This window comes from Cibotium barometz, chromosome 15 (assembly GCF_041138505.1).
Source record: "Cibotium barometz isolate CiBa-2024 chromosome 15, ASM4113850v1, whole genome shotgun sequence".
Lineage (NCBI taxonomy): Eukaryota > Viridiplantae > Streptophyta > Polypodiopsida > Cyatheales > Cibotiaceae > Cibotium > Cibotium barometz.
Genome location: NC_141060.1, coordinates 27,002,509 through 27,025,674, shown reverse-complemented (window position 1 = coordinate 27,025,674; position 23,166 = coordinate 27,002,509). Strand labels below are relative to the sequence as shown.

The 23,166-nt window shown below is 49.0% G+C and overlaps 1 protein-coding gene across 3 annotated transcripts in view; it reads right to left on the bottom strand.

Annotated features, from left to right (window-relative positions):
* The window catches only part of LOC147631115 (uncharacterized), a 35,454-nt gene extending 13,251 nt beyond the window's left edge, over nt 1-22,203 (bottom strand). The window contains exons 1-10 of one of the 3 annotated variants that reach the window (XM_086809448.1): nt 21,361-22,193; nt 20,609-21,276; nt 20,118-20,199; nt 19,763-19,857; nt 19,596-19,667; nt 19,405-19,484; nt 19,199-19,292; nt 19,051-19,098; nt 18,823-18,891; nt 18,555-18,727 (exon numbers count right to left, since the gene is read on the bottom strand). In XM_086809448.1, coding sequence (XP_086665574.1) covers nt 18,555-18,727; nt 18,823-18,891; nt 19,051-19,098; nt 19,199-19,292; nt 19,405-19,484; nt 19,596-19,667; nt 19,763-19,857; nt 20,118-20,199; nt 20,609-21,276; nt 21,361-22,018 — 2,039 coding nt within the window. In that variant the 5' untranslated portion in view covers nt 22,019-22,193. Of the gene's footprint in view, nt 1-18,554; nt 18,728-18,822; nt 18,892-19,050; nt 19,099-19,198; nt 19,293-19,404; nt 19,485-19,595; nt 19,668-19,762; nt 19,858-20,117; nt 20,200-20,608 lie in introns of all 3 variants that reach the window. The other 2 variants (XM_086809447.1, XM_086809449.1) reach the window with 2 other exon arrangements.
* Between the last annotated feature and the right edge of the window lie 963 nt (nt 22,204-23,166).

Here is a 23,166-nt window from a genome sequence, read left to right as displayed (position 1 = left end):
TGAGAGGTGACTCTGAGCAGAAAGAAGACCAATGCTGAAGCAGAGAAGATGTCGAAGCTGAAGCACGGTTGATGACGAAGGCTCGCGTCGATGTGAGGCAAAGCACTCCGAGGTGATAGTGGCAACGGAAAAACGTAACGTCGATGACAATGATGGTGGTGCAGTCTTTGATGACACAGGTGTTGCATACTTGAAGCAGAGAGGGCTGCCGTCCTGAGTGGTGCAAGCTCTGGTGACACGGGTGCTGCATACCTGAAGCAGAGAGGGCTACCGTCCCGATGTAGCAGAGAGGGCTGCTGTCCCGAAGTAGCAGAGAGGGCTGATGTCCCAAGGGCTGTGCCAAAACGCACAAAATATGCTGAAGGTAAAAGCACGGATGTGATCCCTGATGTATGCACTGAAGAAGGCTGAGATAAACGCTGATATAAGCCCTGATGTAAGCGCAGATGTGGGCTGTTGTATAGCGTTGATGTAAGCTGCAGCAAAACGCACATGTCTGCTGAAGCAAAACGCTGATGTAAGCTGATGTATAAACGCTGATGTATGTTCTGATGTGGGCGCTAACATATGCTGAAGTAAAACGCAAATGTGGAACAGAAGATGCCTGATGTAAGCGCCAAGAAACAGCCTGATGTTGGCTGATGTGAGCCCTGAAGTAGGCGGCCTGGACCAACAGAGGAAAACGCAGATATGACCTTCTGCTTGTAGGCGGCCAGATGGTACCTGATATGGCGATGAAGTACATGAATGATGAGGTATAGGCAATGCTATATATAGTGAGGGGGGTTGCTGGTCGGTCACCATAAAGGTGTAGGCCAGCAGCCAAGACAAAAAAAACCCCAAAAATATAAAATATAAAATATCCAGAAAGTCCCTTTTTAGGCCTGGAAAAAGTGTTGTTTCTTCACAGTCAACCTCCCTATAACTTACCCCACTGAACGCAGAGGGTGTGAATGATATTGAGTCATATGCTCCTAATGGACTCAACCGGCAGAGTGTGGGTACCCTTGATGGCCTCGCTGCATCTAGCTCGCCAAAAGTGCCATGCTGCTATGCTACTGCAAATCTCCCATCTCTGGCATGAGCCTGGTCGCCAATAGGCTGTAGGTGGGGCTGTGACTAGTTCTGCCGAAATACGATGGTGAGAGACCTGAAGGGCTGGCCCTCCCCCATCCTCCTCATTGTTGGGGTAAAGGCATTATGCCCACCCTTATAGTGTGTACTAGCCCATAAGTTTTATAGTACATAGTACACTTAGTACTTTTAATGTACTAAGTGCACACTGTGTACTAGAGCAAATATACATGTGTGATAGGAGAGTCACACACTTATATACATTGAGTTGACTTATCCCCACATATCTCTCTCTCTCTCTCTCTCTCTCCCTTCTTCTCTGTGTATGTCTCCCACATGAAACCCTAATTCTCTCCCTGTTGGGGTAAAGGCATTATGCCCACCCTTATAGTGTGTACTAGCCCATAAGTTTTATAGTACATAGTACACTTAGTACTTTTAATGTACTAAGTGCACTATGTGTACTAGAGCAAATATACATGTGTGATAGGGGAGTCACACACTCATATACATTGAGTTGACTTATCCCCACATGTCTCTCTCTCTCTCTCTCTCTCTCTCTCTCTCTCTCTCTCCCTTCTTCTCTGTGTATGTCTCCCACATGAAACCCTAACTCTACAGCTGCGCTTTCATGTATGTCTCTCCCTTCACTCATAAGCCCTGACCGCTCTAGCCTCTGTGGCCCAAGCGACACTGCCCCATGTAATGATTCGAGTCGATGCCCTGTTCATGGTGAGGATGCAAAGAATCCGTTGCCAAATCTACTGATCCTTCAGGCAATCCCAAAGGCAATGTCGTTGAGACTCCTGAGGGTGGCCACACCGCGGGCAAGCTGCAGTACCACCCAGCTCCTGTGTGCCATCAAACAAAGAAAGAGTGTGATTTTTGTAGGCCGAAAACTGTCCCAAATCCTCTATCAGAAATCTAAAAGGAAGCACTGTGAGAGGCCTTGAGACTGCCAATGTGCTGCTCCTACCGAGGTGCAATCAATCTCTGGCATCTGGATCCTGCGGCCTAGCCACGCTGTATATGCAAAGAAGGGGACATCAACGAGTCTCCTCCCGATCCGCGCGGTCATGCCAAGTCCACTCCCGGGTCCCACTGTAGGCGTGTGAGAGGTCGGCACTCCTAGATCCATAGCTGCCAGAATCTCTCCTTGGCCACCTTGGCTGGTGCTGGGTGAGCCTGGGTCTATGTGCCACTCCCGTGCCCGAAAACCAATCACCCTCACCCTCTACAAGGTGCAACCACTAAAATGCTCTAAGGGAAGCTTGAATCTCTCTAGTCTGCCATGGGATCCAATAGAAAAAGTGAGCAGACCACTGCCCTAATCTACTCCATGGACCACCACGAGAATATCATGCCTAGTAAACACACCTAGCCACAACAGGGGAGTCGGGTCTGGGATAGGGGTCAACACTCCTAAGAGATAGCTGAGTCGATGTCAATGCTGAGCCTGGCTCTATCCCGGACCCCTGCCAGGCCTCTCTCCTCCACCTCCGAGGGTAACTCCATGTGTGCGATCCAATCTCCAAGGGACCTAGCTGGTCCTATGCTCAAGGCGCTCCATGATACATGTGGTCGGGCCCCTAACATGTGGCCACTAGGTAAACGGATCGAGGGGTTCCGGACCAAAGGCTACCGAAGCTGCTCCTCTAAGGTTGCCGGAGCTATCCGCCTAAGGGTCGACGGCTTGAGGTGATCCCAAGCTCGAAGTAAGCTAGCTACAAATCTGTCCTCAAAAGTTGGGCTAAAACCGCGGGCCCGCATCTCTGTGAAAATCCATCTAGTACTTTGCGGCCAAGGGCCCCCTAGACTCGGGGTGTGGGCTGAAATCCGGGCCAAGAGAAAATCCTTCCAGGGCTCACCACCGGGAAGGAGTCCTCTAACGATCAGCTTGCCCAACAGGGCACGGCTCTAAATAGCAAGGTCAATGAGGCCAAGCCCTCCTTTACTACGTGGCTGAATGAGCACTCTCCATGCCACTTTGGCCCTGGCTAGCCTCCCATCACTGCCGACCCATAGGAAGTTCCTGATCAACCGTTGTACCTGGCCAATACATGCCCGAGAGAAGGCCCAGCACGAAGTGATGTACCACATGGTAGCAAGAAGAACCTGGTTCGCCACCACCACTCTACCTGCTAGGGAGAGCCTCACAGAACTCCAGTATAAAAGTTTCTTCCGAATGCTCAGAAGAAGAGAGGCGAGCTGCTGAAGAAGAGGGGCGAGCTGCTGCTCTAGAGAAATGTCAATGCCAACCTGGCAACCAAGATAGTGAACTCGAGTGCCCCTCGAAATCCATTGGAAAGCCTCAACTGGGCGCCAAGTCGAGGCGGGTGCAAAGCCCACCCAAAAACCACACGACTTGTGTCAATTGATTTGTGCTCTTGATGCACGGCAAAAAAAACCTTGATCGCCTCCGCGAATCTCTAGAGATTCCTCACATCTTTGGTAAGGAAAGCGGCTGTGTCATCTACAAACTCTAGGTCAAGCAGCTCCTCTTGCATGGAAGGGGGAGACGTAATCCCTGAAGTCCGGTCTCCTAGGCTGAAAGAAAACTACTCATGGCCTCGGCGACAAATAAGAAGAGGTAAGGTGCCAAAGAACAACCCTGCCGAGCCGAACGGGAAAGGGGAAATCTATCACCATGGGCTCCCTGAATGAAAACTTGGCTGTGCGAGGCTGAGTAAAGTCCAGAGACTCCACGAATCCACTCCACAGGGAATCCCATCCGACACATCGTGCCCTCCAAAAAGCTCCAATCCACCCTATCATAAGCTTTCTCAAAGTCTAGGAGTAGCACAATGAGGTGATGTCACCAACTTGGACATTTCCCAGTATGAAAGGGGTCTGGTGAACTCCAAGATGTCTAAATATTTGGAAAGTACAAGGTTTGGGAATGGGGGATTATCCTAGAATACAAAGGACCACACTCCTAAATTTTAGGAGAGTTGCTATTTTTGGCCCGACTCCGATGGAAATTCTATTCGCGTCATTACATCTCGAATTGAGCAAATACCAAGAGTTGGCAAAGTGCCCATGAAGAATACCGGCTGTTGGGGCCTGTTTTGGAGGCTTCCATCACGAAGAAATACTTAAGGCAAGGGTATTTAATCATTTTATTATGATTTCTAGCCATAGTACTTGTTGTACCAACCCTTGTACTTTCTATACCTGTTGTACCAACCACTGGATTGGCTGTACCAGCCCTTGTACCTGCTATACCAGCCACTGTATCGGCTGTACCAACCATTGTACCGGCTGTACCAGATATTGTACTTGCTGTACCAGCCACTGTAGCTATTGTACCAACCATTGTACCTGTTGTACCAGTATTTGTACTACCTGCTGTACCAACCATTGTACTTGTTGTGCCGGCTGAATGGAGAGTTGTACTTGCTGTACCAGCTCTATTGCATGAAGACCCGTGGTTTTTGGGGAAGAATCAGTACCCACACGGAGGTATATGGATTATATTGTTGGTTCGGCATTTCGACAGCCTGTGTTCCGGCTTGGTAGCCTCGTGTTGGGCTGTGTTATGGCATTTGTATATGGATAATCCGGCATCTCCCGTGGGGAGAGGAAGGCCCTCAAAGCTTGTACATGAAATTATTCTCCTTGGGTAATAAAATACTCCAAGGGGGGGGGGGGGGGGGGGGGGTCGGCCCATTCCGGCCTCTATGCAGTATCACATGTGCAAGCTCCATTTTCAGCATTTGTGGATATTTTGTCCAGCTTTTATGTTTTATGCAAAGTGACGATGGATATGTGCTAAGGCTGTGGCCATGTTTAAATGTTTTAATATGCTTTGATGGTATCGACAAGTGTGTCAAAGGCCCTAGTCCCCCGGTCACCCACGAGTTACACATGCTGCCGCATCCTGGCCGAAGTTGTTGCCTCCCAGAAGGTGAATATGTTGTCCAGAATGCTCCGATCCTAAACAAAGCCGGTCTAAGTGTCATGAATCAAGTCCGACACAGAGGGCTAAAGTCTCCTGCTGATGGCCTTGGCCAGGATCTTATAGGCAGTCCCTAGAAGAGTGATGGGTCTCCACTGTCGGATCTCCAATCTGTCACCGCCCTCCTTACGAATCAAGTGTATCAAACCCTCTGAGAGCCTCTTTGGCATGGCACCTGTGATCATAATTTCATTGAAGGCAGCTCGAAGGCCGCCTTCCAAGAGGTCCCAGTGACGAAGAAAGAAGAGACTAGAAGCCCATTTACCCCTTGGCATTTTCCCCTGGGTAGAGCCATCACCGCCGCCTCCACAATGAATGGAGTCAATAAGAAGGACTGAAGAGAGGGAGAAACCACCTCTCATGTGCCGTCAGACCCTCTCGCGCGCCTCCATCACCTGTAGGGATAATGGGGCACCTGTGAAAAGAGATCTGAAGAAATCAGTGGCGATGGATCAAAAACAATAGCTCCATCCTGGGCACGCAGCCTGCGAATACCATCTCTCCTCCTATGGGGGCCAGCTATCTCAAATAAATCCCCTGTGACTATGTCACCGGCCTAAGACCAAAATGAAGCTCTAGCATGGTATCTGTACTCCACTCTCCTCTCGTCAATGGATCTAATTTCCGTGCGGGCGGCAGCAACCTGACTCTTGGTTCATGGGCTATCTGGGGAACGCTCCTAAAGCCGTTGTAAAGAGGCCAGACCCCTCCTCAAACTCCGCTCCCACTCCCTAAAGCCCTCCAATCTGCCTCCTCCCCTAGGCTAGCATCCAATGTGCACACAGCAAAGCCTACGAAAAAGTCTAGTCCCGCCCAAATCTGCTCTATCCTATTGAAGATCTCGGGGTCCTGAATGAGGCTTTCCGGAATCCTAGAGCTCGCCTGCCTATCATGCCTCCAGGGGTCCTCTAGGGACAGAATAACCGGGGCATGATCTGAAAAAGTGGTGCTTGCCAAGATACCAATCATGCCCCCACGGCTACAAGCCCACTCATCAACATAAAACCTGTCAAGTCTAGAGAGGTTGAGGCCCATGCACCTATCCGATCACGAGAAGCTAAGGCTCCCTGGACTGCTCGCAAGGTTGCATCCGTACGTACGTACCTTATTATAAGGTACATTTTAGTGTACGGTACGGTACGGTACGATACGTGGCTTTTTTTCTCTCTTTTTTTTGTCCCCCCCCCCCCCCCCCCCCCCGCCCCCCCCCCCAAGCGACGACTGACCGTTGGCCCAAGAAGTTAACCGATTTTTCACCGCCCATAGGCACCCACCTATAGCCACTTATTTATCCACCCATAGACGATGCCGCCACCGAGGAAGCACCAAGGGAGTTTTGAACCCAAGACCTCTTGGTCCTACTATCCTAGGCAAACACCTTCAACACTTGAGCGATCACCTCATTGGCAAGTACGTGGCAATTTTTTAAAACATTTTGGGCCAAAAAAAAAAAACCTAGGCCAGCCTTCGTTGCCAATTTTAGCCGACTTATGCAAAGTGCGAACATAGCCATTCCTCTCATTGATACAGACATTGCAACGAGAGATGATGATAATGCGGTGCCTACTGCTGGGGTCACTACCATTGCAGAGCCAAAGCTGAGAGTATGATAGCGAAGGAAATGTGTTAACAGATGGAGCTCTCATTTTGGTAATTGTGGTGTTGTTGAATGTTCAGAAATGAATTGTTTTTTCATTCATTTTTTTGTATATATATGTACACTATATAGTATATTTTTTATGTTTTTACGAACCTTACATATTTAACGTACCTCAAAATCTCAACCCGTACCTGAATGCGTACCTTACCGTACCTTTCCACCTTGATTGTGTCCAAACTCTGGAGTCTGAAAGTTGCCAAGGGTCGTGTCCCCTAAGAACAAGTATCGTCTCCTCCCAGGTAGGGTGCTCTACTCTTGAGACTGGTCGTGCCTCCTCCAAGTCTATCCTCTGTTGCCTCTATCATGTTGAAGTCACCACCCATGCACCAAAGGCAGCCTAGGAAAGGGCCCGCTGAACTGTGCTCCAAAAGAGGGCTCTACCTGCAACGGCGTTCGGGGCATAAACATTGAGAAAGCCAACACTATCCTCTCCAATCAAGATGGTAACCCACTATGCTCGCCCCAAGACTATAACTCCTGAGCCCGTCACTGTCGGCAAAAGCTGCTCACTGACAGAAATACAAACTCCTCCCTATGTCCCTGAAGGGCCAAAGGATGAAGACCAGAAAGTATGGCTCCTGCCTGGTAAAATCTTCCTGCATCGGCGGGTGCGTCCCTCAGAGAGGTGATGCTCGTGGAGGAAAAGAATGTCGATAGGTTCCCCCACTATGGCTCTCTAGAGCTCTGCCCTAAGGACGCCTCGTCTCTGAAAGCACTGATGCCCCCCTCAACCCTGTATGTTCCACCAGACTATCCGCATATCAATCTCTGTGTAAGGCAGAACTTGCGAAACTACCCTCCACTCGAAGAGTCTTGAGTGAGGGTTTAGACAGGGAATAATCACAATCCGTCCTAGGCCGAAGGTGCACCTACTGGGCGCGGATCCTATCCTCCATGTAGTGCCACTCTGTCCGAGCACAAGAGTTTGCGTACTCCGAACTCCATCGATCACAATGGAGGTACCTGTAAGAAGGGGAAGAGGGACTGCGACATAAATATGCATGAACACAAAAACCAGCACCTCCAGGTTGGAGGCCACCATCCCCCCGTCCTGGTCTCTGTGGTCGAAGCCTCCAAGTTCCATCCTAGCCAATGGCCAAAGATGGGCGAGTACGTCGATGATGCGAACGTCGTGAAGATGATGGGAGAGCTCGACCCTGGATGGCGACAGTCATCGACTCTGAATCCCACTCTGTCCTTGGGGCTATACTTAACGGGAAAGAGAAGATCATCGCACCATTCTCTGGCGTAGAGGGTTTGGAGTGGTGAAAGACCACACATACCCGAATAGGTGCTACTGTCTCCTCGAACATATATGTTCCTTCCACCGAAAGACATCGGAAGAAACTATAAACCACAAGCTACCCAAGATCCTAGGGAGGCCCACCTGAGAACTCTGGCAGGAGAGCCCTCACCGGAGAGGCATCAATGGTCATCTCCACCAGCTCAAAGAAGCTATGTATCAAGCGGCGGACAGAACTCGCCGGCTGCCTCCGCCGCTCCGGGTCAAGGGTTGTTGGGGGAGGACGAGAATGCTTTGGAGAGGCAGAAGGGGGGGAGGGCAAGCTCTGATGCAGAGGACGGGGCTGAAGGAACTGCTGCGGGTAAAGACGGGAGCAAGGATGGAGGAGGGGGGGGGGCAGCGGGCAGAGAGGGTGCTACTGGGAGAGATCCATCGACGAGGAAGGCCGCTAGAAGAGGCTCACAGGGGACACAATGGGGTCTACCGGCCTCACTGGGCACTAAGAATCTGAGGAGGGATCTCAACGGGGAATCAACTGCCAAAACGGAGGGGCCAGAGGGGCCCGCTCTCAGCAACTGGAGGGGCCCCATCACCAACGGGTGGATGCTACGATAAATGCTCATAACGGTTCTCTGACAAAACCGAATCCTCATGTGCTTGGCGCACACAGTGACGGCGCTCAGCCCTGGTGGTCGGCTGACAACCCGAGCACGGGCCGTCCGCCCGCCACTCTCCGACAGCTGCGTCGTATGCGATCGGGACCTGGTCCTCTGCTGCCTGAGAACCTGCCTCTCTCTCTACCCCCTGATGAGGACCTAAACGAGATACGGGGGGACCACTAGAGGCACTCTCCTGAACTAACGTCCAGGGCAAGCTCTAGCTAGATGACCCATTTGCCTGCAAAAGAAACATTGGCCTGGAAGGCTTGAATACTCCACTCGCTGAAGGATGGGGTCTCCCCAAAGGGGTGGGATAGATATAACATGTGTCACTGAATCCGGCGAGGCAACACAGATGCGGAGGGATGGAATCCCAACTGCTCGCACGAGGGCCAAGGCAGCAATGGGGGGGATTCCATCACTCTCCCGATGGCACCACCAATCACCGGGAGAAGAGGAAGGTATTCCTTCCTAAGGCCTGGGAACCAAACTGTCACTGGGAAGCCTGACAAACCAGCAAGTGGGTTAGACGCAGGATCGAAGCCGTGCTGCCACCACGCAAAGAAGGCCTAGGCTGTACACAGTGCGAGGGGACGTAGCTGCGTGACTCAGACTGACGCCGCTGGCGAGTCAAACTCCATCTGGTAGTAACCACGCCCCAGAGGGTGAATATCTGTGATCTTTGCAGGCCCACCGAACGCTCGCCTGTAAAAGATCCCTGAGTTGTCTACGCGCAGGGTGGCTACCAACAATCTTCCAAACCAGAATGGAGGCCTCTAAAGCTGCAACAGTCATGGCGAGAATCTGAAGGTCCGCTTCGGAAAAAGATAAGCAAGCAACGGTGGCCTTGATCAAGGATGACGGAGCGGCTGCCATGGAGTCCTCCTGGGGGTGAAGACCAGAAAATGCCGAAAACTTTCCGAGATGAGAACACTCCGAAGATCCTGAAACTCAACTTGCGGGAAGAGGAAAAAGACACAGTGGCAAGAAGACGAGGGGGGGGGGGGGGGGGGGGATGGACGGGGATGAGGGGCAGCAAAAAGGGAAATGGGGAGGGGGGCAGGGCAGAAACAAGGAAAAAAAAGAGGGCACTAGGGGGTGGGGAGTAAAAGGAGGGGGAAACGGAGGATGCAGACGAGGGGGTGGGGCAAAGGAGAGGGGGCTGGACAGGCCGGCGGAGGGGCAAAGCAAGGAGTTGGGGGGGGGGGGGGGGGGAGCTCAGAGAACGCTCATGACGAACAAGTATTTTCATGGGCCTTTGATGTGGGTTGCCCACCCATTTTATCGAGTATTTCACCTATTTTCAGGTCATGTAGGCCACTAGGAGGCAGTCGGCCAGCTCATGTAGGAATATATATACGGGCTGCCCTCTTCCTCACTTCATCATCATTCCTTGATCATTCTTGGTGAGCACCTTCAGCCCTCTGCCTACAGAGTCCACTCCTCGCCTACGGGCTGGTTGTATCCGCTCTTTTCTTGAGATTAGTGCAACAGCGTTTTGCTGTTTTCTCTCATCCCTCTCTTGGAGCTCCAACGTTTTTGTCATTCGTCTACATCTGTCCACTACCCTCTAACATGATATCAAAGCTCTGAGACGTCTAGACCTGGAATCGCTGATTGGAGGCTTCACACAATCTTGTCCGCAATGGTTCACACCTGTGTTTTCTTCTCCAAAGGGGCAGATCTGCATTTTCTGCGTTTTTTTCTCCTCTCCACTCTCTTTCCCGCCAACCCTCCCTACAATTGCAAAGAGCAGCTCTTGGGCTGTTTTGGTGGCTGCGTTTTTCAGAGGAGGTACATCATGGCTCTCATCCAACCCCGAGCGGTTCAGATACCCACTCTTCCGACTTTTCCTTCAGATGCCAAGTTGGATGGCACAAGCTACGACATCTGGAAAGTCATGGTGGAAGCATAATCTTTTGGAGTTCATCACTCGATCGGTGCTCCGCCCCAACCCAGACACCGCAGAGGATGAGGATACGAGGGATGCCCCTATGCACGAAGCTGCTCTATGGGATCCGCTTAATGCCCGTGCTCGGTCATTCATTAACCTGAATTCTCAACCCTCAGTCATCACTCACATTGAACGGGATACCCATGCACGTATTGCTTGGAAAAGACACTCCGACATCTACGACCAGAAGACACCCATGAAGAGAGTTTCCCTCCAAGAGCTTCAAATGTTGAAGCTTTCACCCACTGATTCTACTTCTATGCGGGATCACATCAACAAACTGGAGTCATTGTGATCTGAGAATTATGGGTGCTGGAAGGAGATTTCCTCTCAGGATATGGCCATCCTGCTACTTGCTCAGTTGCCGCCGAAATATGAGAGTTCTATTCTTCACTTCTTACCTCAGGGCGGACGGAAACTATTACCTGGGATGAGCTGGTACCTGTGGTCCTTGATCAAGAGAGCAAACTCAAGGATTCTTCTTCAAAGAAAGGTAACCAGGCTTTTATTGGAGAGAGGGGGGCAACCTAACAGAGGCAAAGGTGGGGCACCTCCTTCTAAGGATTCTAAGGACTCCAAAGACTCCAAGGATGCAAAGCCGAAGGGGTCTTCAACTTCTAATTCCTTTGGCAACCAGAAGATTTGTGATTATTGTTCCAAACAGGGGCACTTATAGCGACAATGACAGAGTCGCATGCAGGATTTGGAAGGGATGTCAAAGGACAAAGGGACCGCCAAAGTTGTGGAGGAGTCAGCTTTCGTCACCTTGATTGATCTCGAGTGCGAGACTCCCCCTCCAGTGGTTGAGCAGGCTCTTCCTGAAGGAGATAGCACAGACGGAAGCATAAACAATAAACATATGAGAGAGTGCAAAGGAGATTGAGAGAGTTGGACAAGATCACCTTTTATAACAGCAATGGCAATGGCCAGCAACTGATAGTCCAGAGGATGGTGAGGATAAGAGCAGCCAGCTCAGAAGAGGACAAAGCAGCACCCATAGCCAATAACTGGTCATGGATAACCTTGGCCTTCATGAGACAAGACTACATGGAATTACCTTCAGGAAATAACAAGCCGTAGAGCTACCCTTGCAAGGTAACTGCCCTCATCGATGAATCTCGTGCAAAGAGATCCTCAAATTTTGACCATACCTAATGAGCATTGGTGAGAGTTTGCACTGCCGGTGAGACCTCCTCGGTGATGATCTGCACAAGCACAGAATGCGCCTTCGAGTCCCGATTCTCCCAGTCTTGTAATTCCACAGCAAATTCATCCTCCTCATCTTGAGTACACCGCCTAGAGTTTTGAGGACGCTCGGGCTTCCTTTTAGTGCCTTGAACAATGTCCCACAAACCCTTGTGGATGAACCAGACCCGCATCTAAAGCTTCCAATGAGCATAGTTGGGTTCTTTCAACTTGTCATCCTTGTTCGTAAGGAGGGGAGCCATATCCACAGCCGCAAAGAACAAATCTCAGCTCTCAAACACTTCTCTCGAGTGCTTTCCAACGAAGTAAGGTACCAGGAACAATCAGCCCCCTCTCAAACTATAGAGAGAAAGAGGCAAGACAGCAGCAAAACAGTCCAAGATCCACCGGGAACCTCCTACCGGAAGGGCAAGGACCCGTGGAGGAAGAAGACAATGTAGGGCCACTTGTTTGGCAGTACCAAATGCAAAGAACTCACCAAAAACAGATGCTGGTGCAGAAAACACAGCCACAACTCCACCTTTTGCCTCTGTAGAAGAAAATGCAGCCAAAACTGGCCGGCTTGCCACTGTAGGAGAAAACGCAGCCACCAAAACTGGCTGGCAGCAAACAGCAGGCTGGCTGGACCTGAAAACACAGCACAGTTGGGAAACACGCAGCCACTTGTTGTCATAGATCTGCAGCCGGGAGAGATATGGAGAAAAACACACAGAAAAAGGAGGGAAAGGTGGGCAGATTTGCAGAGTTTGGAGCAGCCTGGACCTAAGCATATGATACCATGAAGGAGATAGCACAAGGCGGAAGCATTAACAGTAAACATATGAGAGAGTGCAAAGGAGATTGAGAGAGTTGGACAAGATCACCTTTTATAACAGCAGTAAAGCTTTACAATGGCAATGGCTAGCAACTGAGTGTTGAGCTATGTGCAAGGGAAGTGGATGAAAGAGTGAATAATGGGGAACTCCTTATATAGTGTAGGAGGAAACTGGCCGACTGCCTCTAGGGCTGGCCGACTGGCCCTGGACAAATAATTAGGAGAAAATCCAATAAAATCCCAGATAAATAGTAAAGCCCCAAAACACTGAGATGCACAATTCTAACACTTCCTTCTTGTTCCCACTCTCCTCAATGGATTTTGGATAGCGGTGCTACACAGCACACGACTTATCGCAAGGATTGGCTTGACAAACTACAGCAACGCCGCAACAGAGTTGCTAACTCTACTGTCCCCATTCATGGCGAAGGAACAATGCCCCTCATTCCGGATGTCAATGGAGGGAAGTACACCTCGGGAGTGCTATATGTGCCAAATTTAGGATTTCATCTCCTTTCTGTACATGAGATTTGCAAATTGGGCACTAAGGTGGAGTTTATGGAGGACTCAATGATCATTCGGGAACCCCTCATTGACAAGATCCCTTGGTAAGGCATCGAGGACCATGGCCTCTACAAACTCACAGTTCTTTACTCTCACACAGATACTCGCACAGGCGACCTTTGGCATGCTAGATTTGGACATCTTCATTTGGAGGCCTTGCGGCGGAAGGCTTTTCAAGAGCAACTGGTGGATGGATTACCGGATGTTGGCACACGTGAGGGCCCTTGTCACTCTTGCCTGCCACCAATTGGCCGACCATTTGGTCCATCTCCAGATTTGTCTCTCGTTCACTTGAGGCCAGGCCAGTGTCTCATGTGAAGGGGCCAGTATTTTGCATAACATGGACGGGAGCCAGACTGGTGCCACCCATGTTAGCAGGATGGTGTCGTATGGACCGGAGCCAGACTGGTGCCACCCATGTATGACCTGGACTGTGTTCTATCCATGGGATTGTCATGCCATGGAAGAGCCAGTATTGGTGCCGTTTCTTGCCTATGGGACTGTCACTCCATAGGGAGGCTCGTGCCTGGATCTGTGTCTTACTTATGGGACTGTCACTCCATAAGAAGACCGGGATTTATGTTTTCTATCGTGCCATCATTGTGCCCGACAGAAATGTTTAGTACTTGTTCCATGAACGGGAGATATGTCCATGATACTGTTTTCACATGCATTCATGTTTTGCATGCCTGGAACTGTCTTCGTGTGACTTGTATTCTTGTGTTTGCTTGTTTGACGTGCCACTTACTGAGCGGGGACGCTTGCCAATGAGTCGTGAAGTTTGCTCTGTCTTCCGACGAGTTTTGTTGCGTGTGAACAGGTGGTAAGTGTATTGCATTTGTTTATTTTATAGCATTCTCTTTAACCTTTGTTTTTATAAGGTTGCAGGTTCACACTCATTAATGAGTGGGCACCCTCCCAAATATTTCTTGGTGTCCTTGGTAGGGTGGGCACCCATTATGGGCACCCACGTATGGGTCATGGTGGGGAGGGAACCCCTCACTTAATCATGTGTGTGGGGGTGGGTGCATGGCCACCTACCCACCCCCCACCTTGGAACCTTTGGAACTGGCCGCCTCCATGCAAAACAGGTGGACCGGCCAGCTATGGTATGTCCCTCCATCGCTCAGGAGTGAACCTCCTCTTGTTTATAAGCGGCTGTGCATGACCACCTTTGGTCATCTGTCCGCCAGGCGACCTCTCCAACGTTTACCCACAGACGGTTGTGCCCAGGCGATCCTCTTTTCTCTTGCTTTGCCACGCGACTGCGCCCAGACTGCGTCTATTTCGCTTGCCCACAGGCTGCTGCACACAAGTGGCTGCGCACCTTCTCTTTCTTTCGCTTGCCCTCAGGCGGCTGCACACAGTCAGTTACACAGGTCTTCTCACTCGCTTGCAGGCGGCTGCAAGCGAGTCACCATCCTCGTCTTGCAAGCAGCTACGCACAGGCGACTGCTCACAGACGGCTGCACAGGTGGCTGCGCACAGGTTCTCCTCTCTTACCTTGCAGGCGGCTATACACATAGGCCTTCTCTCCAGCTTATGCACAGGCAGAATACTCTATAGGCGACCCTAGTTACCCCATACTATCGGGCAGCTGCTGGCGAACCATCCTCTATCTCTCAAGCTGGCTACAACAGCAGTAATAGAGACTTCTTCTTTCATACGTGGGTGCCTAATACTACTGAAGGCCATATTCATTGTTTTACAAGGTGAGTGGATTGAGATTCAAGCAAAGGTCTTTGGTGTAAATCTTACAAGGGATACTCTCTGCTGCTAACACCCGTTCAGTGCCAGGTAGTCCGAGCTTATGGAGAACCACGGTCCATGGGTGCTGAGATCGGGAGAGCCAGGCGTTAGTACGGGAGCGCCTGTTTGTGCGTGGTCCTGGAACCCCAGTGGGGCGCTCTGCGGATTCCAGTGAAGGCACGAGACCATAGAGACTAGACTTCTTCAAGTGGATCGCTCTCCTTCGAACGTCTACTTCAAGACTCTTGTTTGGTAACTGTATTCATTTTCAGTTGTACATGGACATCATCTGGTTCATTGAGCCCATGGAGCATTGTATCACTTAAATACTCCCAATAATATATTATATATTGAGGGGGGGGGTCGGCCCGTTTCGGCCCCAGTGCTGGTGTCCATTGATCATCATTTCATTTCATGTCAGTTTTCAGTTGTTATTGAGTTGTCCATTCATATTGTGATATTTAAGTTGTGCCACTACACGTGTGGGTGTCCAACGGAGTCTATTCCCACTTGACAAGATCGGTTTCAGTTGTTATTGAGTTGTCCATTCATATTGTGATATTTAAGTTGTGCCATTACGCGTGTGGGTGTCCAACGGAGTCTATTCCCACTTGACAAGATCGGTTTCACTTGCCTCAAAGGGAAACAACATCGAGAGGCCTTTCCAAAGAAGACTACACAGCGAGCTACGGCACCTTTGGAGTTGGTTCATGCGGATTTGTGCGGCCCGATGCGCACTCCGTCTCTTGGCTCTACCAGTTATGTTTTTCTCTTGGTTGATGATTTTAGCCGGTATACGTGGGCCTATTTTCTCAAATCCAAAGATGAAACTTTTGACAAATTCCAAGCATGGAGAACCTTGGCGGAGAAACAATTAGGACACTCTGTCTTGACATTTCGAGCCGACAAAGGCGGGGAGTTTAATTCTCGTCAATTTAACCAGGATTGTGAGCTACATGGCATTCAAAGGGAATTTCCCAACAGAGCTACTACTCCATAGAACGGCGTGGTGGAGTGGAAGAACCAAACTATGATTGAGATGGCTCAGCCTATATTGGAACATCAGAGTCTTCCTTGAAAGCTTTGGGCGGGGCGAGGCGGTTGCTACTGCTGTTTATATTCTTAATCGGTCCCCTACTACTGTTGTTCCAGGACAGACCCCCTTTCAAGCCTACCTCAGTAGAAAACCCACAGTTTCTCATTTTTGGGCTTTTGGGTCTGATGCATTTGTTCATGTACTTGATGGTGACATGGAGAAGCTGGACGCTAAGTCCAAGCATCATATTTTGGTTGGTTACAGCTCAGAATCTAAAGGTTATCAGCTCTACAATCCTACAACCTCAAAGGGCTGATTCGACTCAGCCTCTCCTTGGTTCCTCGCTGGATCCTCTTGTTCCTCTTCCTCGACTTGACCCAGCACATCCTCGAGCACCTCAAGCGGAGAAATCATCCGACATTGATCAGGACGAGCACCTCCACAATAGGCTTCATCTCAAGAGCAGGGTTCGACTTCTGAGGGGGGATCTCGAATTCCCAATTGGTTGTACTAGACATTGCGTGGCTTCGGGCTAACATGGTTGCCTTCACCTCCAACAGGGGGTCCCCGTCGATCACAGCGGTTGCGTACCACGACAACATCTTAGGAGAACCTGTGAGTCAATTATGCACTGATGTCACGCATCCAGAAGGACTCGAAACCTCTTGATATTGGGGAGGCGCTTTCCAAACCGACTTGGAAGCGGGCCATGGAAGCATGGGACTCTAGATAAAGCACAAGGCCAAGCTTGAGGCCAAAGGCTATTCTCAAAAAGTTGGTGTGGATTTTGATGATAACTTTGCACCGACTCCTCTAAAGGAGGAAGTTTATGTGGAACAGCCCTTGCGATTTCAAGTTCCTCGCTCCAAAGGTATGGTCTACGAGAAGATTGATGTTTTCTTTCAACAGAAAGGCTTCAAGCAGTCAGCGGCTAATCCAAATCACTACATTTATCCCGAGAAAGGGATGTATACTCTCATCATTCTCTATGTGGACAATTGGCAGCCATGCAGCACACATTGCTCAGACAAAGGTTGACCTCAGTCAAGAATTTGAGATGAAAGATCTTGTGTTGCTTCACTTCTTTCTTGGATTGGAGATTTTCAGCACTCAAATGGCGTATTCATCTCTCAGCAACGGTATGTTACAGAGCTATTGGAGGCTTTCAGGATGACAGATTGTAAGCCCATCACTTCTCCCATGTACCCCGGCATCAAACTTTCCTCTTCTGCATCTGATCCAGTGGCAGACACACTTGTGTACAGGAGACTAGTTGGTTCCTTGATTTGGTTGCTCAACACACGGCCTGATTGTGCATTTGTGGTGGGAACTCTCAATGCTTTCATGCAGGCAGCACTCCGCGTATTGTAGTACTTGAAAGGTACCAAGGATTTTGGCATTTTCTATGGAGAGGGAGCCACTTAATATGCTAGAGCAACTCCGATTGGGCTGGAGATGCGGATTCCGAAACGATCCACTACAGGGTATTGCTTTACTCTTGGATCTGGAGCCATTTCATGGACAAGTAAAAGCAGCCTACAGTGGCACTTTCATCGACTAAGGCGGAGTATCGAGCGGCTTGTGAGGTTGCTTGTGAGGTGATTTGGTTACAGCGGCTACTTGAGTAGATCTGGAGCCATTTCATGGATGAGTAAAAAGCAACCTACGATGGCGCTTTCATCTATTGAGGCGGAATATCGAGCGGCTTGTTCGTCTGCTTGTGAGGTGATTTGGTTGCGGTGGCTACTTGAGGAGATCGGTTTTCGATAGCAGGAGCCTACCCTTATCTCATGCGACAACCAGAGTTGCTTGGCTATTGCTAAGAATCCAGTATTTGATGCACAGACCAAGCATATAGAGATCCAGTACCACTTTGTGCGGGGGTGGATCTTGGAGGGAGACATTTTCTTGAATATTGTCCTACCCAAGACAACGCTGCGGACTTATTCACCAAAGGATTATCTCAATCATCTATCGACGTTCATGGCAGCTCCTTGGGTCTTGCACCACCCCCAAGACCTAGGACCCGAGAGGGGGTGTTAGCATATATCATCTACTGTTGGTGGCTTTTCTGGTGTTTATACAGGGCATTTCTATGCTCAAGCATTCCCCATATTTTTTCCCTATTTTATGGGCCTTTGATGTGGGTTGCCCACCCATTTTATGGAGTATTTCACCTATTTTCAGGTCATGTAGGCCACTAGGAGGCAGTCGGCCAGCACATGTAGGAGTATATATATGGGCTGCCCTCTTCCTCATTTCATCATCATTCCTTGATCATTCTTGGTGAGCACCTTCAGCCCTCTGCCTACAGAGTCCACTCCTCACCTACGGGCTGGTTGTAGATAAACCATCCAGTTGAGTTTCTATCACTTCTCTGGAAGTGAGGGGCAGACTCAGCCATGCCGAAGGCTGACGAAGGCTAGCACTAAAGAGAGCACGCACACACGCACACACAACATAGCTGGTTGGGCAGATTGCATCAGTTTGGATAGAAAGAATTAATATAAACTAGCTGGCCAAAACTTGGAAAAAGTCTTCAAAAAGAAATCTGCATGTCCGATAATATGCCAGATTAAAATGGAACACCCGTATCAGCATATGCCAGAAAATGCAGGTAGAAAAACAATTTTACTCACCATAAGTTCGTCAGACCTTTCAATGGTATGACTCTCCTCCCCAGTCTTCTCGGGAACACTATCACTTGTTGTGGAAACAGCATCTTCTTCACCTCCACTCCCATCACCTCCTTCACTCACTTTGGAAGATTTAGAACCAGTGGATGGCTGATGACCATGTTTATTCTGGAACTGCCGTCATTCAAGGTCACAGGTCACTTTAGAGATGAGAAAGAGCTACAAGGCATGAGAGCACACAACGCACATGCAGATTTTAAAATCCATACCGTCCTCCTAAGCAATAATCGGACATGAAGTCCACTTCTCCAATTCCGTTGATCAGTAAGCATAGAAACCTGACAAAATAATCCAATCCAGAACACTTAAAATGGTGGGTCCTTTAAAACCATGAAGGAAAGGCACATCATTGATATCCAGAAAAAAGAGCCTTCTCATCAGCCCTGAACAAATAAACTGAAAACCTCAACAGACACTTGAAGGAGCAGAGCACTTACAGCTCGTTCTGCTTGCTCCACAGATTCATATTCTATCAGAGCATGAAGCTAAACCCACCAAAGCAAAACAATCATTTTATGAGCCTTCAATCACTTCCTGCAGATCATACAAGCTAGGACTTCAGAAACCAGACAGACAAAGATTTACCTTCTTGCTGACAACCACGTCTTTCATGAACTTGGCAGAAGCTTGATTAGCACCATTGATTGCCTCTGGCTCACATATGCGGACCATCTTCACACTAATAAAGGGGGAATACAACAGCCACCCAATAAGCATCAATTAAGACAGAAGCGTTTCCTACTTAAGGATACACAAGCACTGTGTAAATGAGCAACAGTGGAGAAACCTACTTGCCAACACTCCCAAACAGCCTCTCCATGGACTCAATTGAGTGATCAGCGGGAAGATTCTCCGCAACAACTGTTCGGGACTGTTAAGGAACAACAGATAGACAAGAAGGCCATATTCACATTAAACAAAGACACCTGCAAAGCTTAGAAAAATAGAGAACGCCCAGAGTTCAACAATCGAACAAATATACCTGAATTTCTTCAAGGTCTACATGTGCAAGAGGGTGCAGCCTGCGAACCTTCTTGCCATCTTCACTTACAACCTAATAAAAATGAGACTGTTTTCTAAATCAAAGCTACAAAAGCATAGCAGCATGTCATGACAGAGAAGAATCAATGTATCGAATCAAACATGTACCAGCTCTTTTGAGCTTCGCAAGGCAACAGCCACAAGTGCATAATTCTTCAGCAGGTTTTTGATTTTTCGGAAATTTGCCACGACCGCGATGGGAACTACATATGATTCAAAGACAATTGCTTACTTCACTTCTCTCAAAATTCATGTCAAAACCAACTCAGGCCTCCTCAAAAACAATGTATGGAGTTCCCATTTTGTTTTAACGTGTCCTAGAAATCCTGAGTGGAAGAAGACAGCCTAAAATCTTGACTAACAAAAGCAAGCAATGTAAGTAGCCAATTGCACAATATGGGAACAGCCAAAGTTGTGCACCACAATAACAGAACCTGAGAGCTTCTAGCACATTACAACATACCAAAACCTTCCGGGTCCTTCTTGACAAACTTCATTAGATGATAATCGGTGGGAAGGTTGGCATCAGAGAAGTAAAACTCTACCTAAAAAAAGAGTAGAAAAGTCTGTCAACAACCTCATACAATAGGTCATAAAAAATCAAAAAGGAAAATTGTAAAACATTAGAGGGCATCAAAGAGATGTCTGGTGTCTAGGATTGACGTTTGTCACAAAGGGTAGGGATGCCCTTAGGCCCATAATAAGCCCCACTCTAAACCTAGTTTTGTAAAAGCTCAACTGAACAACCCATCAATCAAAACACCCTTAGGGCGGCTAATAGACCCAAGTCTCAACCTAGCTTTGTAAGAGGTGGACACTCCATGTGTTAATGTACTATGTAGGTCGGACACCCTTAGGCCTGCTAATAGAACCTAGTTTTGTAAAAGCTCAACTGGGCACCCCATGGGCCACCCCCCAGACCTGAATCAAGTTGTAACTATCGGTGAGCTTTACCTGTTTCACAATTTTTGTCTTTAAATCTTCTGTCAATATAGGCTTTGAAGTCACAGCTTGAGTTGATGCAAGGTCCAAGTCATTAGGCTGATTTTGATCTTGAACCACCTCTACATTGGTTCCAACTGACTGATTTGAAAGGGAATCTAGTGAAAGGGCAGACTGAGGATGCACTGGTACATTCAAAGAAGGTGAATGCATCATAAATGTTGTTGGTGGTATTGCTGGGGGAGGCGGCGGCCCTGGTATTTGCACGTTCAGTAACCCAGGAAGAGGGGGGGCAAGCAATGGCATGGGGCCCATTAGGGAGACTGGTATCGGTGGAGGTGGTGGACCAGCCATAGGGGGGGGGAATCCCCCAAGCTGTGCGGTTGGTATAGGAGAAGAAGGCGGGAACATGGATAAAATTCCTGGTGAAGAACCGAGTGGGACCATCAAAGGCGGCAGCACCTGACCATGCATTGCTGGTGGAGACATCACAGGGGCTGTACTAGGAGCAGGCACACTTTTAGGCACAAACTCCCTCGCCTTTGCATTCAAAGACGAAGCTCTACTAAGTGATCGCTGTGGCTCACTGGCCTGAGCATCTTCGGCAACACCGACAGCAATCTGATACTCTTCTGCAGCTTGATGGACAGTGGTTGAAGTCTGATGCTCTTCCATGGCTTGATGTTGTGGGGCCTCACTGGATGCAGGCAGCACCGCAGCTTGATGATGTCGAGTCTTGCTGGGCGATGGTGGCCGTGCAGCTTCATGTTGTGACATGTCCCTGGATGATGGCAGCAGCCCCACACACTCTTTCGATCCATGTTTGACAGAATGTCCAGAAACCCTAGTCTCCTGTGCAGCTTCATGTTGTGGCACCTCCATGGACGATGAAGGCAGCACACACTCTTTCGATCCATGTTTGACAGAATGGCCAGAAACCCTATTCTCCTGTGCAGCTTGTTGCTGGGATATATCCCTAGTCTTGTGTGCAGCTTGACTTTGTGAAGAAACCCTTACCCATTGTACAGATTTATTCTGTGAAGAAAACCTATTGGCTTGTGCGGATTTATTCTGCGTAGAAACCCTAATGTCCGGTGCAGGAGGATGATGTGGTTTCCTGCCAGCAGACGAGGTCAAATCCGAGCAAATGTTCTGCCCTTTCTCGCCAGAAACCCTAATCTCCTGCGTCTGCGGGGCACCCGGCAGCTGTTTAACGACAAGCGACTCCACCACAGGTTGTATGATTGCCGTGCTAGGGAGTGCTGGATCGTGTTGAAACGTAGCCGTTTCTGAGCTCAAACCTGCCGGATCGTGGCTCAAAGATTCCGGATTTTCACTCAGGATGGCCAAATTGACGGACGATATTCCGGATTCTTGAACCGGAATGGGAGGGCTGTCGGACGCAACTGCGAAGGGATCCATGGAGATCGTGGTGGTAGGAGTAGATCGTAGGCTGCCGCTAGGGTTTTTCTGTCTTCTACGTCCTCTTTCTCCTGCCCTTCTTCTTCTGCTTCAGCTTCTTCCCCGTCCTCCTCGGCTTCATGGCTGTGCCCGCCCACCACGGCAAAATGTGGTTGTTTCAATCGATTATAAATCCACACCCAAAACTAAAAAACAATGTAAGTTCACACGCTGCACTCAAAAAGGGGGTTTTTCCGTTTCACACGCAAGGCGAGAAAATGTGTGGAACCCCTGGGCAAGGTTGCATAGCAATGTAGCTTTTGATCGTTTCTTGGGGCTATCAGAGCCCCCTTTGGCAATGGTTCAATACGTGTACAGAAGGTTGCTGCCCTCACCCTTCATTAAGACGAGAACGCACTACTTTCTTCATGTACGTTCACACGCTTGGTGGGGGAAAAAGGGGGCTTGTCCGTTTCACACGCAGAGGCGAGAAAATGCGTGGAACCCCCCGGGCAAGGTTGCTCTATTGCAATGTAGCTTTTGGTCATTTCTTGGGGCTATCAGAGCCCCCTTTGGCAATGGTTCGATATGTGTACAGAAGGTTGCTTTTTTATGGCTACCCTCGCCCTTCATTTATAGACGAGAATGCACTACTTTCTGCAAGTATAGGAGCCCTCAATTTTTGTAGTATTAATAGCCTAAAAAACAACTATGATGGCGGCCAACAAAAATCTAGCCCAAGCTACACATGGACATGTGAATTGCACACTATGGCCCTTAACTTAGTTTGACCCCAAAAAATCATATTGCGGCCCATCACTTAGTTTGAACTCAAAGAGACCAAGCACACTTCGAACCTTTGCTTGAGCTAAGTAAGTTCTACTTTGAAAATATTGGTCAACAAAATAACAATGGACAAGATCCCAATTTAAGAAGCAACTGACAAGGACTAGATAGGGATTCAAAGAAAATAGAATTGTGCATAGTTGAGAAGCAAAGACAAGTGTCTAGCATGGGGGAGCAAAAGGCGACAAGGAAGGGAAAGAAAGGACAAGCCCAAGTCAATTATTCTACCACACTTAATGTAAAAGGATCAAACAACTGCACGTCACTCTAATTGTTTGTGCACAAATGATAATGTATGTGGAATAGTTGTCAGAAAAAAACCC